Raw genomic sequence first — 22,264 nt, forward strand, 5'->3', positions numbered from 1 at the left:
ATAAACTCAACTTACTAGCCTAAAATCTCCGTAGCGTGTTGCCAGGCGGCAGAAAGCATATATATAATTATAATAAAGTTACAATAAATTAAGTTAATATATAATTATATATACAGTACCTAATTTATATATAATTAATATATAATTATATGTACAGTACCTAATTTATATATAATACTGTACAGACGATAGTAATCTCTCCGTAGTGTGGCGCTTGACGGCGCGGAAAGTAGTTCGGCTGCCCGATGACGTTTTATGTAATTACAGGAGTTTTTTTTTACCATTTTTTATGGATACCATCGCAATTTTTTTGCTGTCTTATAGGAATCGTAATTATAGGAACCCGTTTTATAAGGGGTCTACTGTAGTTCAACATGTTTCCTATGCGTTTCAATCCAGGGTTTAGTCAAGGAAATAAATCTATGTAATGAAAAATTGTATGTGAAGAAGTAGATTGATTAGATATAAATTTGTTCTTCAAATTTTGTTTTAGTAACAACTTAAATATAATTGAGATATTTATTTATTTATTTGATATATGAAAACTATTATAAAGAATTTTCAATAATTTAAAATTAATTAATTTAGGGTGGATGTATTGATTCATCAAATCAGAGTTTAGCTGCTCTTTTCATGGCTTTAGGACAAGTAGATGTATCAAAAGTTATCACTGGTCCACTGTCACCATACATGTAAGTAATTCTATATTGTATTTGCTGATAACATTAACTGTTATCAGCAAATTTAAAAAAAAAAACAATATTATCATATCAAAGATAATACTGTATTATATTCATAAAGAAAAAATTTTCATGTTATGTACTGTATATAATTTTAAAAATAAGCAGACTTTATAACAGATTTCATACAGCCCAAAAGTGCTTGACTTTTCTAAAATGATTTTGCTCTGGAACATACAGTATGAATTGTATTTGCATTTGAGGAGTTTCCTTAATGAATATGTTTCCAAAATCTTAAAAACTTTATTATTTAAGATCATAACTTGGCAAAATAATTAAACAGATACTATTATGAGAAACTGCAATTGATAGTTTAGAAAAAGTAATTCAAAACAGCATCAGTAACTAAATAATATAAATGGAAAACAAAGAATATGTTGTTCCTTAAGCAAAAATATTGATATTGTTTGCTAGAAGCAATTTTAAACATATTAAAATTTTCTTAATTTGTTAAAAGACATGGAAGGAATTAAATTGTTCAGAAATTGATCAGTTATATTTAAAAATAACTAAGAGAGATGTTGAAATTCTGTTAAAAATAGATTAATTAGGACTAAAATGGAAGTAAGCTATTGAGGTTTTCAAAGTGTTTACACTCATACTCAAGTAGACTGTATCAAGCTGAATTTAATTACAATGTGACTTCTGAGGGTAAATACTTTCAAAACCTTGTTTGTTAATTTCCTTTTTAGTCTTAATTAATCCATTTTTAATGTAATTTCAATATTTCTTGTAGTTACTTTTTTATATTGAATTAAAGTTGTTGAGAATATACTGATTACCCTATGTATCTATTAATAGGCTGATAAAGATTTCACATTATTCTTAATTTTAGGATCCAGTTTTTACGTCATACTAGAGATTTTTTGCAAGTTATATTCAAGATGGAAGTGCAACATCAAGAGAATGAAAATATAGGAACTGAAAAAGTATTACTTACTTGTGTTGGTATTGGTTTTACTAATTTAAGTAAAGCACAAACATAAGTATTTGTAAATATTGTTTGTATATATTTTAAATAAATATTTTAAAATGAAAGAGTTTTTGTTTTTAGAAAAATTTATTCAGATGTATTCAGAACTATATCTTCCAAGTTGATTTTTTTTTCCATCAGTCAAACATAAATGTGTAACAAATTTAAAAAATTTAAGAGATCAAATATATTAGAAACAGATAAAACACATTATTAATCATACAGATGTAAGAAAATCAATTGTTTCTGTTTTACTAATTTTCTGTTTAAATTTCAAAAAGAAAATATTTCTGAAATTATTTTATTATTTCATTCCATGGTAGTTTTATAATAAGAATGTTCCCTCAATGATGATTGTAAACATTAAAACATTTTAAAAATTATTTTCTTTCTCTCTCTTTTTTTNTTCTTACTCATTTGCAGACTTTGATTCACTTTCTTTTTCTATATTTTTATCTGTCTTGTTACTTAAAGTTGATAATTTCAGAACAGTTGAAGTTTCACTGCATAAAATTTTAACATGAAAGTTTTTTATAGTTACTTTTTCACATAATAAAAGGCACATGCAGTTCCGAATGAGGTGGTTAGGACCTTAACGGTGCTATATACCCACGTTTCTCAACCGGCAGTCCGCAGACTCCTAGGAGTCTGCAGTCCATCACGGCGTGGAGTTTTATTAAGAGTTTGCAACACAAGAAACGTTGACAACCGTTACTGTAGGCCAGTGTTTCTCAACCTCTAATGAATCATCGCCCCCTTCAATAAAACCGTAATATAATATAGCCCCCTTCACTTCAAAATTCCGATGCTGAGGGCCAAGGCTAACGCCAAATTCTTACTGCATTGAATAGACTAGTGACTAGTATACTGTTATTTGTTTAATTATTGTACGATATAACGAATAAAATATTTAATTATTCTTAATATAATGTTTTACTATATCGCCCAGAAAATTGTTTTTCGCCCACAAAATATAAATTGTTACTAATCACCCCCTCAACATGGAAAAACGCCCACATGGGGGCAATATCGCCCCCGGTGAGAAACACTGCTGTAGGCCATAGCCATAAGAGTAAAGAAATCGATATTCAACCCCTCATTTAGAACTGCAATTTTACCTAATAAAATATAATACAGTCATAATTTTAAATAAGATTTAAATGATTAAAATTAAATATTTACCTTGTTATCTCAGGAAAAATGAGTAATTTGTCATTACTAGAGAAAATGACATTTTTGGAATTTTTATAAAATGAACACATTTTTAAACAAATTTCATAATAATTTCGATCAATTTAAACGTCACGAGATTTATATTTCTGTTAACATATAAAACAATGTTAGAGCAAAATTGGTTCACATTTCCACATAAAACTGTTCAAAAAATAAACTTCCACGTGCATACGTGATGATATCTACCAGTGAAATTGAAATGATAAACAAAACGGATTAAAAATCATTTAATCATTTATCATTCCCTAAAAATAAAAAAAAATTATATTAATTAAATAAAAATTTTTATACCTTATTAAAAAACAAAATAATAAGTACCGAACTGTAAATTTTCTTATTAAATATCAATTCTTATCGTTCTTATTCGTTTTTCCGTATCGCGTATTCTGTCTATTCGAACCTATTGAGAAAATGGCTGCCTTTAAGAACACGTGTCTTGTTTACGAAGGTTCAAACTTCTTTCGACAGCGTTTAATACTATCCACACTTAGTATGAGACCTGTGAAAATTAAAAATATACGCTTTAAAGATGAAGAACCCGGTGTTAGAGGTGAGATAATATTAATGATAATAATAGTCATTTCCTTATTCAAGTTGCTCAAAAAGACACGTTGAATGCTGCAGTTTATCCAAGTTATTACAAAAAATGAATTAGAAAGAGATTAATTCTTATTATAAAGATCATTATGATCATTATTCACAAAGATATAAGTTAGATTTTAATTTGCTAGAAGTTTTCGTGATGGTCTTTAAAGAAATTAGAGATTTAAGAAAAAGTGAAAAAAGTGATATCCATTTCTGAATTGTCTTGATTTAAAAAATTGGTTAAATTCTACCTAGGTAGTCCCAATGGCGGCGCTTCGGTTAGGTTAGGTTAGGTTAGATTAACTACATTTTTAGTAGATGTGTCCTTTTTTTTCTTTTGTTCAAGAACTACTGTGAATCAATGACTAGTAACATAAAACAATTGGCATCCTGCTGGTGGCTCCCCTCCAGGAGGAGTCCGTCAGGAGCACAAACAGTCGGAAGCGCAGCCATTGGGACTACCTAGGTAGACTTTGACCGCAGCTTTGTGTGACCATAACTGCATTCTATTCGTTATATGACTAACACCTTTATTCCAATCTTCACTCAATGAGGCTGGATAAGTCCAAATATAGGAACAGAGATGTACAAATGTATTAGGTTGACCTGGGTACAGAGGGTAAAAATTTTGCCAATGCCCCTCATATACAAATTACCATGCCAAATTTCAATACTTAATCTTTACCCCATTCTGAGATATTAAGCAAAATAGATGCCTATACACACACACACACACACACATCCAAGGAATTTTTTTGACTTTTGGATTCAAGAGGTCTCAAAACTTGGAGGGTCAAATTTGACACAATTCCTGTACTTTCCTTTGTTATGTATATTTAACAGCTAGGAAAGTAAAAGGGAAAGATCAGAATTAGAGTTGCACATTTCAAATTTGCCAGAGTCAGACTATTTGTTTACGACTCCACCATACTGATTCCAACATGTTAGCTTCTGGCCACGTATAGCATATGTTGCCGTGTCTGTTAAGTGTTGTTTCTGTTGGCACAGTCTTTTTCACAGATGGAGCTCATGAATCACTCTGTTGAAGCTAGAATGACATCTGTCAATGGAAATTATTGATCTTGTAAAAGCTTCTTTAGTTTCTAGAACAAGTCCAAATCATGTAGACATGTTAAGTGAATTGTACAAATGTTCAAGGATCTCCTAATCTCATTTCACTAGCAGTGATGTTACAATTCTAGCAATGTGGCAATGAGTATTGTTGTTATGAAATCAGTTGTTGATGCACAAATGCAGATTGTAAGTGGTGTTCAAGGAATTGCTGGTATGAGGTTGATTTCCATTGGTAAATATTCTAATTGCAATATAGTGATCCATACACTCTTCCATGAAAATAGCTTTGACATTTAGCAATGAGTGCTGTACTGTACATGGCTGAAGACTGCATAGAGGGCTTGTAAAAACTTTGCTAAGTACAACCCTGTTGAAATTTTTTTATTCTCAACACCTTGTCTGGTACGTTCTGTGAAAAATAAAGTTTATCACTGTTTTTGAACTGATATATAGTTCTTCTTCAGATGAAATGTACAGATTAACTAATGGAACACAATTAGAATGTGAATATTCAAATTAAATTGAATGTATGCTTGATGAAAGTTATTACAAAGAACATGCACATTTCTTGCATAGATAATGACCATTAAACATTAGTGATAAACTTTACTTTTCACAGAACGCACTGGTAACAGTACCAGACAAGGTGTTGATGTGTTGTGGATGTTGACATTTTTTTATTCATTGATGATCAATAACAGACCTCGTGTATGTAGTATATAATTAATTTATATAATTTTTCTATTTATATTTGAAACTTTTTAGTGCAAGTTTGTGCTTTTTTTTTTATTGGTGTGGAATGAATACAAATATAAACATGTACAAACCCAAATTTTAGATTAAAGCCAGATTGCACCAGGCTATATTAATGCTACTAACTACTAATTAAATTTCAAGTAGGCTTGAGCAAATTTATCTGAAATTTAGTTAGCAGTTAGTAGCATAATAAAGCCCATTGTAATATGGCAATTGTTTGTGTAAATAGAATAGATTGATAAAAATTGTGAAGACCACCATTCCCCCCCCCCCACCAAAATTTGTTGTTACTATATATATGTGTGTGTATGTATTTGTGAATTTGTTATTTACATATTTACATTATATGTAATAATCTTAGTTTAGCCACTTTGTTGTCACTTTAATTAATTAGTTAGAGATTTTATTGTATTTAAACATTGTATTTATTTTATATCCTTTTTCTTTTGAACCCACATCTTGAAGATTCCAAGTTTGTTTATACATGGATCAAAGTGTAAGAGAAATTTGCCTATTTTTCCAATTCTAGGGACTTCCCTAATGATTTAGAGAAACAATTTAGAATATTAATTAATGGCAATAAATCTCACAACATGCAAAGAAAAGGACGAGAGGACAATTAAATAATTAAATAAATTTATAAGAGAATAAAACTTAAAGAAAGTGGAAAAACACCACTTCATGCCCTCCCGATCATAGCGGAAATCGAACATCGTTTCAAGGCACAACCAAACAATTGATGAATAATGATGGGATTTGTCAGTGAAAGCAGTTTTGCTTTTGTGATGACTCAGCTCAAAAGTCAAACCAATACGATAGTAAGCCATATCATCACTCTCCTGCACTGAAAAGTGTATAAAAGAGGCACAAATCCAGACAGACAGAGCTCCTCGGCAGACAGCGGTAGAAAGCACCGGCCTTTCCAGACTCTCAAAGAACCATCCCATACAAGGAAGACATCAGTGGCAGACATCAGCAGTAGACATAAGTGGACCCATCCCGCCATAATTGCAAGGAAATTTTGTCTAGAAGCGAACGCCATTTATCGGCAGACATCAGTGAAGGACCAAGCAAAAGGGAAGAAAGAAATATAGGGTTGGCAACTAAGTGATTGCAGATTTTAAATAAGAAGGAAAATTCAAAATATTTGCTTAAAAATATAACTTTATTCAATTAGGTATTGTCCATTTTTGTTAATGACCTTTTGCCATCTTTCAGGCAGTGTCATAATTCCATGTTCATAAAACTTTGATTTTTGCCAGCAAAAAACTGAATTAAATGTGTTTTTACATCATCAGCATCATTAAAAATTTTACCATTTAAGGAGTTCTGCATGGAACGAAATAAATGGTAATCTGAAGGCACAAGGTCAGGGCCATATGGTGGATGTGACAACACATCCCAACCTAGCTCCAATAATTTTTGGCGAGTGACCAAAGATGTGTGGGGCTTTGCATTATCATGCTGGAAAACAACACTCTTATGATTTGCCAATTATGGCCGCTTTTCTTGAACTGCATCGCTTAGTTTGGCGAGTTGTTGAACATACACATTTGAAGTAATTGTTTAGTTTCTTGGTAAAAGTTCAAAGTACAGAATTCCTTTATAATCCCACCAAACTGACAGCATAATCTTTTTTTGGTGAATCTCAGTTTTTGGTGTCATCTGGGCTGGTTCATCTCACATCACTCACGATCTTTTCCGATTAACATTGCTATAAACTATTCACTTTTTGTCACCAGTAATCAATCGTTTCAGAAATGGATCAATCTCATTGCGTTTCAGAAGTGAATCGCAGATGCTAATGCGTTGTGTCAAATGAATTTCCTTAAGCTGATGAGGGACCCATAAATCCAGTTTCTTGACATAGCCAAGCTGTTTTTATTTTTTTTGAATGCATGTATGTGATATATTGAGCTTCTGTGCATTCTCACGCACTGTGCTATGACGATCTGAATCGATAATGGCCTTGAAATGGGTCTCATCAACTTCAACTGGACGGCCAGATTGTTGAGCATTTCTCAGTGAAAAATCACCAGAATGAAATTTGGCAAACCAATTTTGACACTGCCTTTCTTTCAAGTCTTCATTCCCATATATGGCAAATAACTTCGTAAGTGCTTGTGATGTGTTCTTGCCTTTTTGGAAATCTATATATATAAAAATGAATGTGTGTGTGTGTGTCTGTTCTTCATGCATTACCACACCGTTTATCCGATTACCGTGAAACTTTGGGAAGTTGTTTAATATACTCCGGCGAAGGTTTGTGGCATAGTACATTTATCCTACGATAGATGGCGCACGTTTACACGAGCATTTGAGCACAGTGTGTTCGATTGATTTCAAATTGTGAAGACCATTTCCCCCTTCAAAAAATATCTCTATATATGCATTTGTGAACTGTTATTTACGATATTTGTAATAATTTTTGTTTAATCACTTTATTTCAACTTTCTTTTTTGCTAATTATGTATTCGCTCGAACTTCGTTAAAACTTTAACTGTATACTGAACAACAACCGAAGTTGTAGAAGGAAATTCGCCTATTTTACAGATCTAGGGATCCCCCTTTTCCAAATTTTAATATCATCTAATAATTTAAAAAGACAAATTACAATAAAACGGTTTATTATCCAACTATCAGAAATTTCACAACATGCCAAGGAAGAGAGGAAGGAGCAATTAAATAATTAAAATTATAAAGGATTAAAAAATATATACATATAAATGGGAAATATCGCACTTCTGACAATCGCTGCGAGTGTATGGGCTAAATTTGAAGAATCCGTGCTTCTCGCGTGGACAACTGTATGTGGCCAGCTCACGCATCAGAAAATCTTCTGATTTATTCGTGTATGCACCAGACGGAAAAACAAAAAATATAGTGTATCCACAAACACTCCAATAAATAAATAGAATTGAAACGACACTTTGAAATGTTTGACCGATGAAAATGAATAATAATAATAAGTTTCAATAAAAATGATAAAATGTAAATTGAATTTTATCATAACGAGTTTGCTTGAATTTCCTTTCTTCTGAGATCGCAGCAATGCGCGACGGGTAAGCTAGTAATACAATAAAATATGTCTGAAATGCATGTCTTGTTCTTCCATTTTTAAATTGGGATAAAAATGAAACTAAATAACTAATCGATACAATTTTTTTACTAAATTAAAGGTGGAAGTCCAAACAACAAGAAAACAATATAGGTTAAATGCTTTGAACAAGATGACAAAGCAAAAAAATGTGCTAAAGCCAGCTATTGACAAAATCTGCAATCACTTAGTTGCCAACCCTATAGATCAGGAGACTGACTGGACTTACAAGAGAAGACGGCTCTCTTTTTCCTGGTATGTTGTAGTTCGGATACCCCCTGTTAGACAGCCCCCTCGTTTTATAGATAGAAATAGGCAGATTTCTTTAATCGGATTTTAAGAATGTTATCCAGAACTTAATTTTTGATAATAAACTCTTGTTATTTGTATTTGACTTTACATTCATCCTCCTGAGAGGCTCATTCCTGGACTTCAGAGTGACTCTTACCCTTGCACCTTAACTATCTGGTTAAGTCAAAATCGGTGCCGTGTCCAACAAAACACATCTGGTGGCAGGACCCTACCCTAATCTAACGTAAACTAACTTTTGACGGCCCCTGGTCCCCATAAAATTGTCATTTGTATACAATACTGTTTTTTATTGTAAAATGATAAAATTATATTATACTAAATTTTTTCTTAATATAATACTGATTTATGAAATTACTTATTTTAAAAAAGAAGTTTTAACAATTATTGTTATTTTTATTAATATCAAATTGTTTGTTTTCTGATTGTTTGTTTTCTAATATCAAATTGTTTTTAAATTGATGATGATGATAATTTTAAAATATTGAAGAATTGCTATTGCAAGTTTATACAGTAGCAATTGAAATAAGATATATAATATAATTATCATCTAACTAAATTATATTTATTTTAGAGGTGACTATTTGAACATCTATTATTAATTGTTATTTTTATTACATTAGTTGCAATTATAATTAATATTTGAACAGTTATTATTAATTATTTTAATTATTGTGTCAAATTCATTACTAGCAATTATTATAAATGTTTCAATAATCATAATAATAATTTTAATTATTATATCAATTCTATCAAGAGCAGCAAAGTTCCACATTAATCTTTCCAAAATGCATATCATCGATTATGATTAAGAATTAAATAAATTAATTAAATATAATTAACCAGTTTCACAAAGTAGGCAAATACTAATAAAATTGCAGTGTTATTTGATTATGATAGGAGGAGTATAGAAAATGTATGCTGTAAAAACTTAATTAATTAATAATAATAATAATTATAATTTTTTATAATTTATAAGCTGTGATATTTTTGGTGGGTAAAAGCCTTACTTTATAAAATTTCAGTTTCTTTATTGCACATAGTACATTTTGTTTTATAAAAACACAAATATTAAACTTAAATTGTTTTCAGATTTTGAAGTTTGCTTCACTGAATTGCTTGATAAAATTACAAATGGAACCCTTGTGAATATAAATGAAACAGGTATTTATTACTGAATAATTACATTTTAATTTTAATAGAAAAGAAAATATTTGTTGATATATTAATTATATAAACAATGTAAAAAGTGGAAGCTGAGAATATGTAACAAATACAATTAAAACATAGGAAATAAAAATTATAGTGATATATCTGATTTATTTATTTATCTATATCCACAATATTATTAATTTACATTATTAAGAAGTTTTTATTTTTGCTGTTTTACGGTTTTTTAATATACAGAATGAAAACAAATTCTAGAATAATGTAAAATTGTATTTTGAAGCTTTTTTTCAGTGCCTTCAAGGAGTTGTTTAATGTTCTAGTCTTTTATTAATTTATTTTTAATCAAGACATTTTAATTAAAATTAAGACATTTGAATTATATTCTTTTTCTGATTTGATATATATTTGATAATATAACTTGTATTCTACAATAACAAATTGACTAAGGATATTAAATAATGATGATGTTATAAAGAGAAGCTAAATAGTTTAAATAATTAAATATAATAAAATACAGCTTTTTTCCTGAGTGAACAAATAATGATTCCATATTAATATTCTCATAAAACAAACTTTCAAGAACAAAAAATATTTTATTTGAAATATTTTCAGATTATGTCTCATTGTGAATAATATAAATAAAAATCTGTTTTCATTCTCCAATTTAACATATTTTTTCACTGACCTCTTCAAATCTTCATAAACTATAATATTAATGTTACTGACCATCCAAACAGTTCTAGGAATTATCAAGAACGAAATGGTTTGTGATAATGAAAGAACATTATATTTTATAGTTTTGGCTCCTTTGCATCCATTTCTAGGCTCACAATTTCATAACAAATAGAATAAAGCTATATCATATTAGTTTTTAAAGTTCACTATAGATTTTGAGGTCCAGATACAGCATTCCTGTAAAAACCCAAATGTTATGGTAACAAGTACAAAATACAAAAAGCAGTATTTAATGCACAATAGCAGTAGTAGACAAAAATGTGTTTCTCTATGTTTCAAACTTAGAAACTGCAATTATGAAGATCTATCAAATCCTCAACAGGAAACTCAAATATACTTGATTAGTTTCACAAGACAACTTAAAAGTTTATTTTTATTTAAAACATGTCCACAGGTGCTGATTGTTATAGGTCTATATTACATTCTATGAAATAATGAGTTTAATAGAAGTATTTATACTGGAACATATGGTTTTTTTTTTTTCACTTTATCCATTCTAATGCCAAGTGCACATGTATTTGTACATTCTGATATGTTTTAAGGATGTTTGAATTTTCATATGCTGCAGTTTATAAGACATGTTTATTAGAAATATTAGTTTTGCTCTAACCTTCAATCTTCATTATTTTCATCAAATATTTTTCTCTCTCATATCTCTTTTCTTGAGAAAGAAGCAACAAGTCAAAGAACTATGGTGCAATTGTAGTTATTTATATGCTATTATCATGGATCAAAATATAATAAATAGAAAAGATGTAGAAAATTTTGAGATATATGAGGAGGATATTCAGAAAATAATATTCCATTATCATAGTAGCATATGGTATGTTGTTCTTCTGAATTTTGAACTGGTTTTGGTTTGTATTGCTAAAGATGAAATGTAATGTTTAAAATAAAATTTGGATTTTTTAATGAAAGTCATGGTTCTTGATCTGACCTGTAAGAATAGAAATAGTTTTATTTTTATATTTATTAGAAATGTAGAATAAGTGTATAATTCTCAGTGATTATATTCATAAATATTTATTTATTATGAAATGTAATATATTTAATATGTTAAACAGAATATTTTTAAAAAATTTTGTAAGAAATTTTAATTTAAAAATAAAATATATAAATATATTGAGATTAAAGTTTATTTAAAATATTATACTATATACACAACAATAATATAGTTTATTTTACTTCTATCAGGAACAGTTGTATATTATCAACCAGGTTTATTATATGGAGGGAAAATAGAACACGATTGTGGCACTGGACGTTCAATAGGATATTATTTAGAGGCTTTGGTATCTTTAGCTCCTTTCTGTAAAAAACCTTTGAATGTTACACTTTATGGTGTAACAAATGATGACTGTGATCCTTCTGTAAGTGTGTTGTCTATTTTTATTTTTAAATGTATATAAATGTTTTTTTTTTTTTAAATAAAATTGAGTTATTATAATATAGTTTCTTAAAATTGCAAAATTCTTGGCACCATATTGTGAAATTAGAAATCCATACTACTTTTTCCCTCAGGTAGTCAAATATTTTATTATGTAAAAACATTCTTGGCCTTTTTTTTAGGCCAAACTTAGTTACAGAAAAGTCTTGCAATAGAACATTGAATGTCATGGAATTGAATAATTGTTATTTTAATTTAAACTATATCGTAGAATTCTGGAAACTCAACTCTTGATGAGTTTTACAGAATGCCGAGTTATCATATCATTCAAAAAAAAATAAATAAATAAAAGCATATAACATAATTTTTACCTCTGTAACTTACTTGATCCTAGTGTTAAGTTATCATTCTTCACTGGCAACATGTGATAATAGAATCAATTTCATTTGTTAACAAAGAATATAACTCTTTTTCCAAGGTGCCACTGCAAAATGCCACAATGCAAATGTCACTAACTCAAAATTAGCCACTAAATAGCCAAATTTTAATTTAAAAAAAAAAATATTAACTACAAATAAAAATACTCACTATTGGTACATAGTTAATATGTATATAAACTAGCAGACACCTCCACACATTGTTGTGGCTCAAAATGTATCTATTATAAATGTATAACACTTTCCTCATGAGGGAGTTTTTCGAAAAATCCCTTCTTAGTGTACATTCTCTTGACGTACCCTATTAAAACGCAATCAAAGACGCAAAAACCCGAGACGCAAAAAGACGCTAAAATAGTATAAATAGAAGCAGAGTTCTTCATGTTAAGCCTTAATTTTGTCCATCTCCCCCCAGTGGGGGGAATTTCGACATATATATTATATAAAAACACATGCGTATTCAAATGCAACGTTGTTTCAAAATTTCAAAGGAATCGGTAGGAACAAACGTTACATTTTTATTTATATAGATAGATAGAAGATGATCTGCTTTAGTTCATCCTCACAGAAAAGCAAATTTAGGTCATCATACTCGCAGAGTTAGTGCCATCTGTTGGACATAAAAGCTTTAATCCTAGATGATATATTTTAATTTATATGAATGTTTAACGGAATAATATACAGCTTATGTCCACCCTGAAGGTCCATTCTAAATATTGGTGAAAGATTTTTTGAAATCAGATGAGTAGTTTTGGAGATTATCACCTACATCCAAACTTACAAACTTTACCTCTTTATAATATTAGTATAGATTTGTACATATATCTTTATAAAAATTCCACAATTTAGACTAGCATCATCCCTTGCCATAAAACTTGTCATCATTTCAGTCCACATCAAGTTGAGTTTGTGATACTTTACTGTATAAGCGTATTAAAATTATTCTGAATAAAACCTAATTACAAGAAGAAAATAATAAAATTAATCAAAATAATAAAAACTTTTTCAAGATTTTAATTGAGATAAATACTATGATAATAAAATTTTAAGAGAATTGTCATCAAGATATGAAATGGTCACGATGATGAGATCAGTGATGGGTGTATAATTTATCAATTATGTGTTGTAAATGAGAAATTTCTTGTATTTAACAATATAGTCAAATTAGTGCATTTTTGGCATTAATCACATTAACATGTTTAGATGATGTATGAATAAATGTATGCTCTAATAACCTAATGGTACTGTACATTCTTTCACTTCAGTAATAATAATAGGAGCATTCCATTATGCTTTAACATCTTACTCTAAAACTTATTGTGCTAATGAAGTAGTTGCAAAATTATTAAAATCAAGTAGTAGAACCATTGTGATACAAATTCTTTTGGTATTTAGTAAGTTTGATTATATAGACTCCAGCTTTATCCATATCTTTCATTCTGTCCTTATCTGACCTTGATATTTGCATAACAGAAAGCAAATCTAACAAAGTTTCATGTTTGCTTTATCTATATAATACCAGATGAGTTCAAAAAATATATTATATTCTGTAATTTTGAAACTGAAAATTGTATAGATGCAACTCCTGTTCTTACTATAAAGTGTTCTCTGCGGCTTATTTTTGTTGGGAGAATGAACTACCCAGCTAATAAATTTGACTCTTTTCAATTGACACTTTATTCAATGAAAGATGAACCTCTTTATATGTATAAACATTATTGATAGCATATTCTTAAAATAAAAAGTGAGTTGATCATTTCTGGAGAAAGATCTGTGAGAGCAATAGTAAATCAGTAAATTTGCATAAAGTAATGAAAATTGTTTTTGTACTTTCGTATAGAAATGCTAACATTGAAAGAGGATTTTCAGTTAAAGAGAAGTGCATTGTCAACAATCTTACAAAAAAGTTCTTTATTGCAAGGTAAAATGCACATGAAGGCAGTACTTCAATTGGAGGAATACTTATATTTGCATGAAAAAAGCATGAATTATATGCTAAAAAATTTACATTTATAATTTCAGGAAGCTTCTTTGCCAAAAGGAAGAAAAACACAAAGATTGTCAAATTGTAGAGAAGACGAAGAGACAAAAAAGAAATATAGAAACTGAAAGAAAAAAGAGTAAAACAGACAGAAATTGCCCAAAAAAGAGGTTGATATTACTGAAGATGAAATAAAAATTCTCAGAAGTATGTATATCTGCACTTTCATTGTGGGCAATTGAAAAGTATTTTAATATGTCACAATGGCCATGAATCACTTGTTTAGCACTTCATTAGCAGATATTTCTTCAACTCTTTATGTAACTGCAATATTCTTGAAGAGCAGGCCTCAGAGTCACTCGCTGTTCTGAAGTATCCTCACTTTTCAAGTAATTTTCTCACTTTTCTCACTTTTTTGGTCATTTTCACGTGATTAATTAGGAAGATGTAGGACCAATCAAAAATACTTTTAAAGCCAGACAATCTGCTGAATTATCAAATTATTGGACTAGAATTTTCTGAACAAAAATACTTGGCTCGAGCATAATATTAGTGAAAAAAGCACTTACAAAGACATTTTAGGCATTGCAAGAGCTCTTCCATGTGACATTGCTGAGAATACTTTGCAGGACAAGTGGCAGCTACTTCCATTTGAGTGACTTGAGAGTGATTTGACAGACTCAACAGATGAGAGAATTGACTATTATTGGAGTCAGTATTTTAAATTAGTTGACTCTGTTGGGAATACAAGATATCCCAGTGTAACCAAATTAGTGAAATCAGCATTGACCCCTTCTCATGGCAATGCTGATGTGGAACAGAGATTTTCAATTTTACGTCGGGTGCTTCCTCCTGATAGAGCATCTGTGTCAGAAAGAATGCTTAAATCACTTTTGATTGTTAAGGAGGGACTAAACATGTATGACCAAAGCCCACACCTTGTACCTATTACAAAGGATCTACTGAAATTAGCTGCTTCAGCACACACAAACTATCAAGGACAATTGGAAAATGAAAAGAAGTTAAAAGAATAAGAGAAACAGAAAAAAAATAGCAGAAGAGTAAGCACAGAAACATTTTGAAGAACATCAAAAGAAAGCTGTTTGTGTCAAGGAAAAAATTATGGTACTGTAGCAGAGTTTAAAACAGAAAAAAAGCAGAAGAAAGTAAAATAATTGTATTTTATATAACCAAAAGTAACTGCTTTGACAGATATTAATTCTCATATAACCTTTTTACAGCAGCAAAATACTTAAAAATTACTAAAAAAGTTAGTTATTAAAAGACCATCCTCAGGTTACAAACATTAAATTGAATGATTTAGAAACACAGAAATAACATAGAACAGAACCAAACCATTTTAAAATTAAAACAAGTATTTTATATAACAAAGATTTTAATGTGTTTTCAAAACTCTTATTTTAAGTTTATTTTAAAGAATTTTGTTCTGTTCTGTTTATATAACTTGAAAACATTTTGAGTTGTTTAATTATAAATAGCAATTGTTTTCTCTTGAACTATTTACTTTTTGAAATTACTTCTGGTATTAATATTTTAGTTGATCAATATGTGTATATTTAAAACTTTTTTCAGGTAGATGCCATAAAATATTCATCATTACCTGTACTTAAAAAATTTCTAATCAATAATGAAGGTATCGAAATAAAGATAATTGGTAGAGGAATGGCTCCTAATGGAGGTGGTCAGGTGAAATTCACCTGTCCTATCTGTAAACAGTTAATGCCAGTACAATTAACAAATCCAGGGAAAGTTAGAAGAATCAGAGGTGTAGCTTATGCAACTAGAGTTTCTCCACAGATGGCAAATAGAATGGTAGATGCTGCAAAAGGAATACTTTTAAAATTTTTATCAGATGTTTATGTATATACTGATCATTGTAAAGGAAAACATTCTGGAAAGTAAGTAAAATATATTTTATTATTTAATATTATTTGAATGAAATAAATATATTTTACAAAATAATTATTTATTAAATTAAATTTACTGATAAATTTAAAAATAAATCACCATTATTGTTTTATTATTGAAAATTCTAGATCTCCTGGTTTTGGTATTTGTTTAGTGGCAGAAACAACTGAAGGTGCTTTCCTTTGTGCAGAAGCTATATCAAATCCTTCTGGTTCAGATAAAGGTCCTAGTGTTCCAGAAGATATAGGGAAAAAAGCAGCATGTTTACTTCTAGAAGAAATCTATAGGGTATAAAAATTATAAACTACTACATTTCCTTGATTAAACCCTGGGGGTTTATTTTTAAAACATGTATCATATCCCTGGGGTTTATCTGAAAATATTGAGTATTTTTAGGTCAGTTTATAACTTTCAACGGGTAAAAATTGAAAGAAATACCTTAATTCCTATAATATTCGAAATAATTATTGTTTTCATAATTAACACAATTCAGTTATTGTGTGTCATTCATAACTGTTTCAATGCTATTGTAGAAATTAAGATCTTGACTACCATCTTTTGGTTCAAACTCACCATCTCTTTTGGAAAGAGCTGGTGAGTTTGAACCAGGGTTTACCTAATTACTCTTCTGCTAATAAGCTCTCAACTTATGAATGCAATTGCAACTCTCCTATGCTTAATATTCAACAATATTTATACTGTAAGGTCTCTTTTTATGCGGATTATTTTTATGCGATTTTGAAGTTGTGCGGTTTGTATTTCATCCAAAAATTTCTAGGACAAACATACATATAGGCTTGTTTAGGAAGCCTGCGTATAGACAGTCTCCAAAAATTGTGGAACGCTCAAAGCTCACTCCATTTGTTCCGCTGACATATAACGTTTATGGATGTAAAGGACAGCTAGATCTACCCTAATCGCTTTAGTTCCTAGCAATTTGTGATATAAATGTAATTAAACATAAATAATACTTAAAACTGAAAAAAACGAAAGAAATGCATTAATTTTGAAGAGAAAGCTTCAAAGTTTAACTTCCTTTGTCTCGCCCTTCTGTGAAATTTAACACCGATGAGTCATTGTTTACACATCTGGATGACCTTGAACATAGCTGGAGTTGGATTTCCCAGGGCATTCGCATAGACGTCGCAGGAGGACAAGGGTTTAAAGTAGGGTGAACACTAGCTGGCCGTATATTTTTAAATAATTTTTAAAAAATTTGGAGACTTAAAAAACATTCGAAAAAAAAATTCAAAAAATGTAACGCTATGTAACCTGCCCGAGTTAACTCGGGCGAGGAACTAAAGGTTTAATTAACTCTTCACATCCAGATGTCAGTGATTTTTTTTAGAGTGAGCTTTTGCAATTCGGGGATTCCCCTTGTATTACTTTTCAATAAAATAAACTGAATTAAGTTTGAATACAAGTTTATTTTAAGCTTTTATATGAATTTCTTTCAGACATTCGAAGTAATTTATTAAGCAGCCTATTTCTTTTAATTTCTGCAAACTTTTTTATGCGGTTTTAAGTTAATTTTAACTCGTTGTTTTGGTTTTATGCGATTTTAGAAAATTACGGAACGTANCATAAAAACGAAAAGGGCTAAGATGTTGCTTAACAGTTGTAATTGAACGAATTTAGTTAGATACTGTACTGTACATGAATATAAATTTATATTGCTCATCAGCTTGTGACTGCATAAGATCGATCGATTTCTTGAGTTCATTTCATTACTTAACATTGATCTAACTACCAAGCCTTTTTTTAGGAACATTGTTTTTTCTGACAGATTACACACAAATTCAAGTAAATTACGATCATCTCCTTTGTAATATTTTTATACTTTGTACCGTACTTAATCCTTTTCCTCATACGATTTCTGCCCAGAGCCGGCCCTACCATAGGGCGAACGGAACAGCCGCTCCAGGCGCTAAGTCCAAGGGGGCGCCTCAGTAGTAAAGAAAATTAAACGGTATAAATTAGGGCAACCAAGGGGGGCGCCATAATAGGATCTCGCTCCATCCTAAAACTTGCCTCGGGCCGGCACTGTTTCTGCCGTCTTGGCCAATAGCGATGTGGGCATCATGCAATATCCGAAATATTTCTTCAGTGTGAACATACTATTTAAATCAAATTGCTTTATTTTATAGGCACGATTATTATTTTTTTCGATACAACGTCATATCTACGTAAACACCGATATTCTCTCCGCAACTTCGAAGTCGCTTTGATTTTTTGAGTTTCACTTTTGTCATTGTCAAAACGCTGATTTTGTAAAAATTTCACTGTTGTGATTTTTCGCTGCTATTAATTACTTTAATCCGTAGTTGAAGCAGTTATTCATATTATTTAATGATTGTTCCACGACTGTTATTTTTTAAACAAAGATACTATTTTAAGGAGGAAAAGTAAAATTAAAATGCTGCACAAGATTAACCAGTGGCCTCATAAATTACAAGTGAAAACACTTATTTTTAGAACTCTAATCAATTTTTGATATATGAAATATATCTAACGAAAGAGTAAATTTATATTTATTATCTAAGCAATATTGAGTAACATACATTGATGTTTCAGTAATCCATGAAAAAATGATATCTACAATTTATATATTTTAACATTAATATTTTGTTAATTCATACTAAGAGACTTCAGATTAGATCACAGATAAAAATAATGTATATTTATATATGGTAAAATGACTTTATTGTATTGCATATAAATGCCCCATTTGAATTTAATCCCTTTGATAAAGATTTGGATTAATGTATTCATTCAGAATTTGTATATAATAAAGAATGAAAATAAAAAATTTATTAAATAAATCCACAATAATTTGTTGATAGATCAATATATTTAAAGATTTTTTAATCTTTTTTTTTACATCTTAGTGTTGTTGGTGTACAGAGATAAGTAAACACAAAGTAAATTTACAAGTACCTTTAATAATTGCTTGCTTTTTATTTGCAAGCAATATTCACTGTGAGTTTTTTCCTATGTACACATAATTAATCATGCAAAACATATTCAGTATGGATATCAAAGGATATCAATAAAAGGGTTCTCTTAAAGAGCCAAAGATATAAAAACCTGGAAACCAGAAACTGTCAGTTTGGAAAATCAGAGTATATGAAAAAATGCTAATGTTAAACATGTATCAAAGATTCAGAAAATAGATTAATCTTAAGAGTTAATTTAATAATGATTTGTGAAAATAGCATATTAAAACATTTAGCAAAGATTAATTTATTTAATGTTTTCTTTGATACAAATGATTGTTACATGTGATATAATTGATGATGTTCATATGTTATTCATTTTACTGATATCAGTTTGTATGTAGTATTCACTATAAAACAGCTAGGAAATTAAAAACAATGCATAGTTATCACAGGCATTTTGGAAGGATGTAATTGTTCAAATACACTTTTGCTATTAAAATACAACACCAATACTTTGGTTTATATTCATTCAATTCTCTCTACAATTTTTCATAAATACACATTTATGAATAATCACCAAACTTTATTATATAACACACAACTGTATCTTTTAAACATTCTTACTTTCAAGGCCTTTTCAACATTTTTAAGCTCTTTGATTGTACATCTCTTTCTGAATGTTGTATAAATATATATTTATGTGTGAGTATGTATATATGTGTATAAATATATAATGCATATATATATGTATATACACATATATCAGGTGTTTTTCATTCATATAAAAGTAAAAAATTATACTAACTACTAATGATGAAGAATATAGTAAAAAGTATTTTACAGGTATATTCCTTGTATGTATATGATAATCTGAATGTATTAAAAATTAAAATGTTTCCACTTCATTTTTTCATTTCTAAATATTTTTACTGTATAATTAAAATTATTAAAGAATATTTTTCTTTCAAATTGGCAAATTTGCAATTTTCATAATAAATAAAATTTTCTTTTGATCATAGAAATTAAATTTTTTCAAAAAATGATAAAATTTGGATATGTATTTTTATTTTGAGCACCATTTACATCCAAGAAATATTATACAAATTTTACTATATTCTCTCTTGTAACTTATGTCATATTAACATTTATTCTATACTTCATGTGGAAAGCTAATAAACTTTCATAAAAATAAAAAGTTTTATATTCAAACCTATCAAAGTGAATACCCTCATACAAATTGTTATTACAGTAGCTGATTATTCCATTCATTGACAGTTTTGGCTTCCAGTGTATAATTATGAATATATAATTGATGGATAAAACAGGGTCAATATAAATGATAAATCAGTCTCACATCATATTCAATGATGCATTTAGTTCAAATAATCTATTTCTTTATACAGTATGGTCAAAGTACAAAGTAACAAACTGGAAAGGCGCAATACAACTTTACCCAAAATAGCTACAGACACGAAAAATGTGTGCTTTTGACATTCATGAGTATTTGGATGAATTTGTTTGCAGTTATGGTTTATTCTAAGAATATTCTGGTATAATTTTATTTTCCTTTATGCAGAAATAATCAATCTCTCAACAAGAGTTAAATTTACAGAATATTGTGATATTTCATTGTCAACAAGTAATAAAATTGTAACAAGATTTGAGGAAACAGGCAGTTTATATTTGCGTCTAAGATCTGGATGGTTAAAATCATCTACAGCTGAAGCCATAAGCACCTATTGTCTAATGTCATTAACCATGAATCCCAAGAAGTCAACGATAGAAATTAGCCGGGAATTAGATATCAGCGATCAATCCATTAATTGCATTTTAAAGAGGAATAAATTTCATATAAACTGTTTGTGCAAGAATTTCATCCCAATGATTGACCACAGAAATGGCGTTTTCCAAGTTAGTGCAAATAATTGAATATGTGCAATATTCATAAGGTTTTGCTAATAAACATGTACAACAAATGCATGCTTATGGGCTATCAAGTGAAGTTTTTTCATGAGCTAATACCATGAACAGGCATATGAGATACCAATAAATGTACCACATTATTAGCCTGCAGCAGAATGCAAACATGGACCATTTTTAAATGTTCAGGTATTGGTGCAATATGAATCTACATTGGATGTTGGAAAGCTCTCTTCAAGACATAAGGGTAATAGTTTAATGTGAAATCCACCATAACAGAATTATTGGCCTGCATTTTTTGATGTTACTATAAATGTAGAGTTAAAAGGTTGCTTTGGACAATGTTATTGAACCCTGTCTTAATTCTTTACCATTGTCTGAATTACAGCATTTCTTTTACCAGCATAGTAGAGCAACAGCTTACTAAACCTCAGTTGTTTGCAAATGGTTGGATGATCAACTTCCTAATAGATGAATTAAAGGAAGGAACCTGACTGAGATATTTTATGGTGATATCTGAAATCCTGTGTCTACCATAATCCTCTAAAATTGAAGGATGCCATCTTGCTAGAAATTAAGTAAATCACTGAGGGGTAAATCAAGTAAATCACACTTGAAAGTGAATACATCAAGATATCTCTCTCAAATGCAGTTAGGCAAATTGAAAATTAAAACTTTTTCCAACATGTATCCTACCCCTTAGGACTTTCATGAAAAAACTTTGTTGCATATTTAAGACAAATTTTTCCCCATATTGTATTTTATCTAAGTTTTATGTCTATCAGACTGAAATTAAAATACTTCATGTTAAGTAATTAAGTACTGTATTACATTTATAAACAAAATTTCATAAGTGATTTCAGAATGTTCATTACTGTCTACCATCTGGTAAAACTTTTAGAAATTTGGTCTGTGTATTTAATTTCTTTTGTAGTATCTGTGATAGCCTAAATTATTCATGAAAATTTATCTTTAAATTTTATTAAGTTTCTTGTCTAA

The 22,264-nt window shown here is 29.4% G+C and overlaps 2 protein-coding genes across 2 annotated transcripts in view; both read left to right on the plus strand.

Annotated features, from left to right (window-relative positions):
- Positions 1-1,773, plus strand: part of LOC111615051 (RNA 3'-terminal phosphate cyclase-like protein) — an 18,527-nt gene extending 16,754 nt beyond the window's left edge. The window contains exons 6-7 of the mRNA XM_023356427.1: positions 589-692; positions 1,576-1,773. Of these exons, the coding sequence (XP_023212195.1) occupies positions 589-692; positions 1,576-1,726 (255 nt within the window). The 3' untranslated portion in view covers positions 1,727-1,773. The remainder of the gene's footprint in view (positions 1-588; positions 693-1,575) is intronic.
- A 1,518-nt stretch (positions 1,774-3,291) lies between these two features.
- On the plus strand, positions 3,292-21,529 carry LOC111615033 (RNA 3'-terminal phosphate cyclase-like protein). The gene is made up of 6 exons (XM_023356411.1): positions 3,292-3,496; positions 9,860-9,931; positions 11,867-12,042; positions 16,071-16,396; positions 16,535-16,694; positions 21,413-21,529. The coding sequence occupies exons 1-6, from the start codon at positions 3,358-3,360 to the stop codon at positions 21,527-21,529; spliced, it is 990 nt and encodes a 329-aa protein (XP_023212179.1). The 5' UTR covers positions 3,292-3,357.
- The last annotated feature ends 735 nt before the right edge of the window (positions 21,530-22,264 follow it).

Source organism: Centruroides sculpturatus, unplaced genomic scaffold (assembly GCF_000671375.1).
Source record: "Centruroides sculpturatus isolate CEXI.00-Female unplaced genomic scaffold, Cexi_2.0 scaffold167, whole genome shotgun sequence".
Lineage (NCBI taxonomy): Eukaryota > Metazoa > Arthropoda > Arachnida > Scorpiones > Buthidae > Centruroides > Centruroides sculpturatus.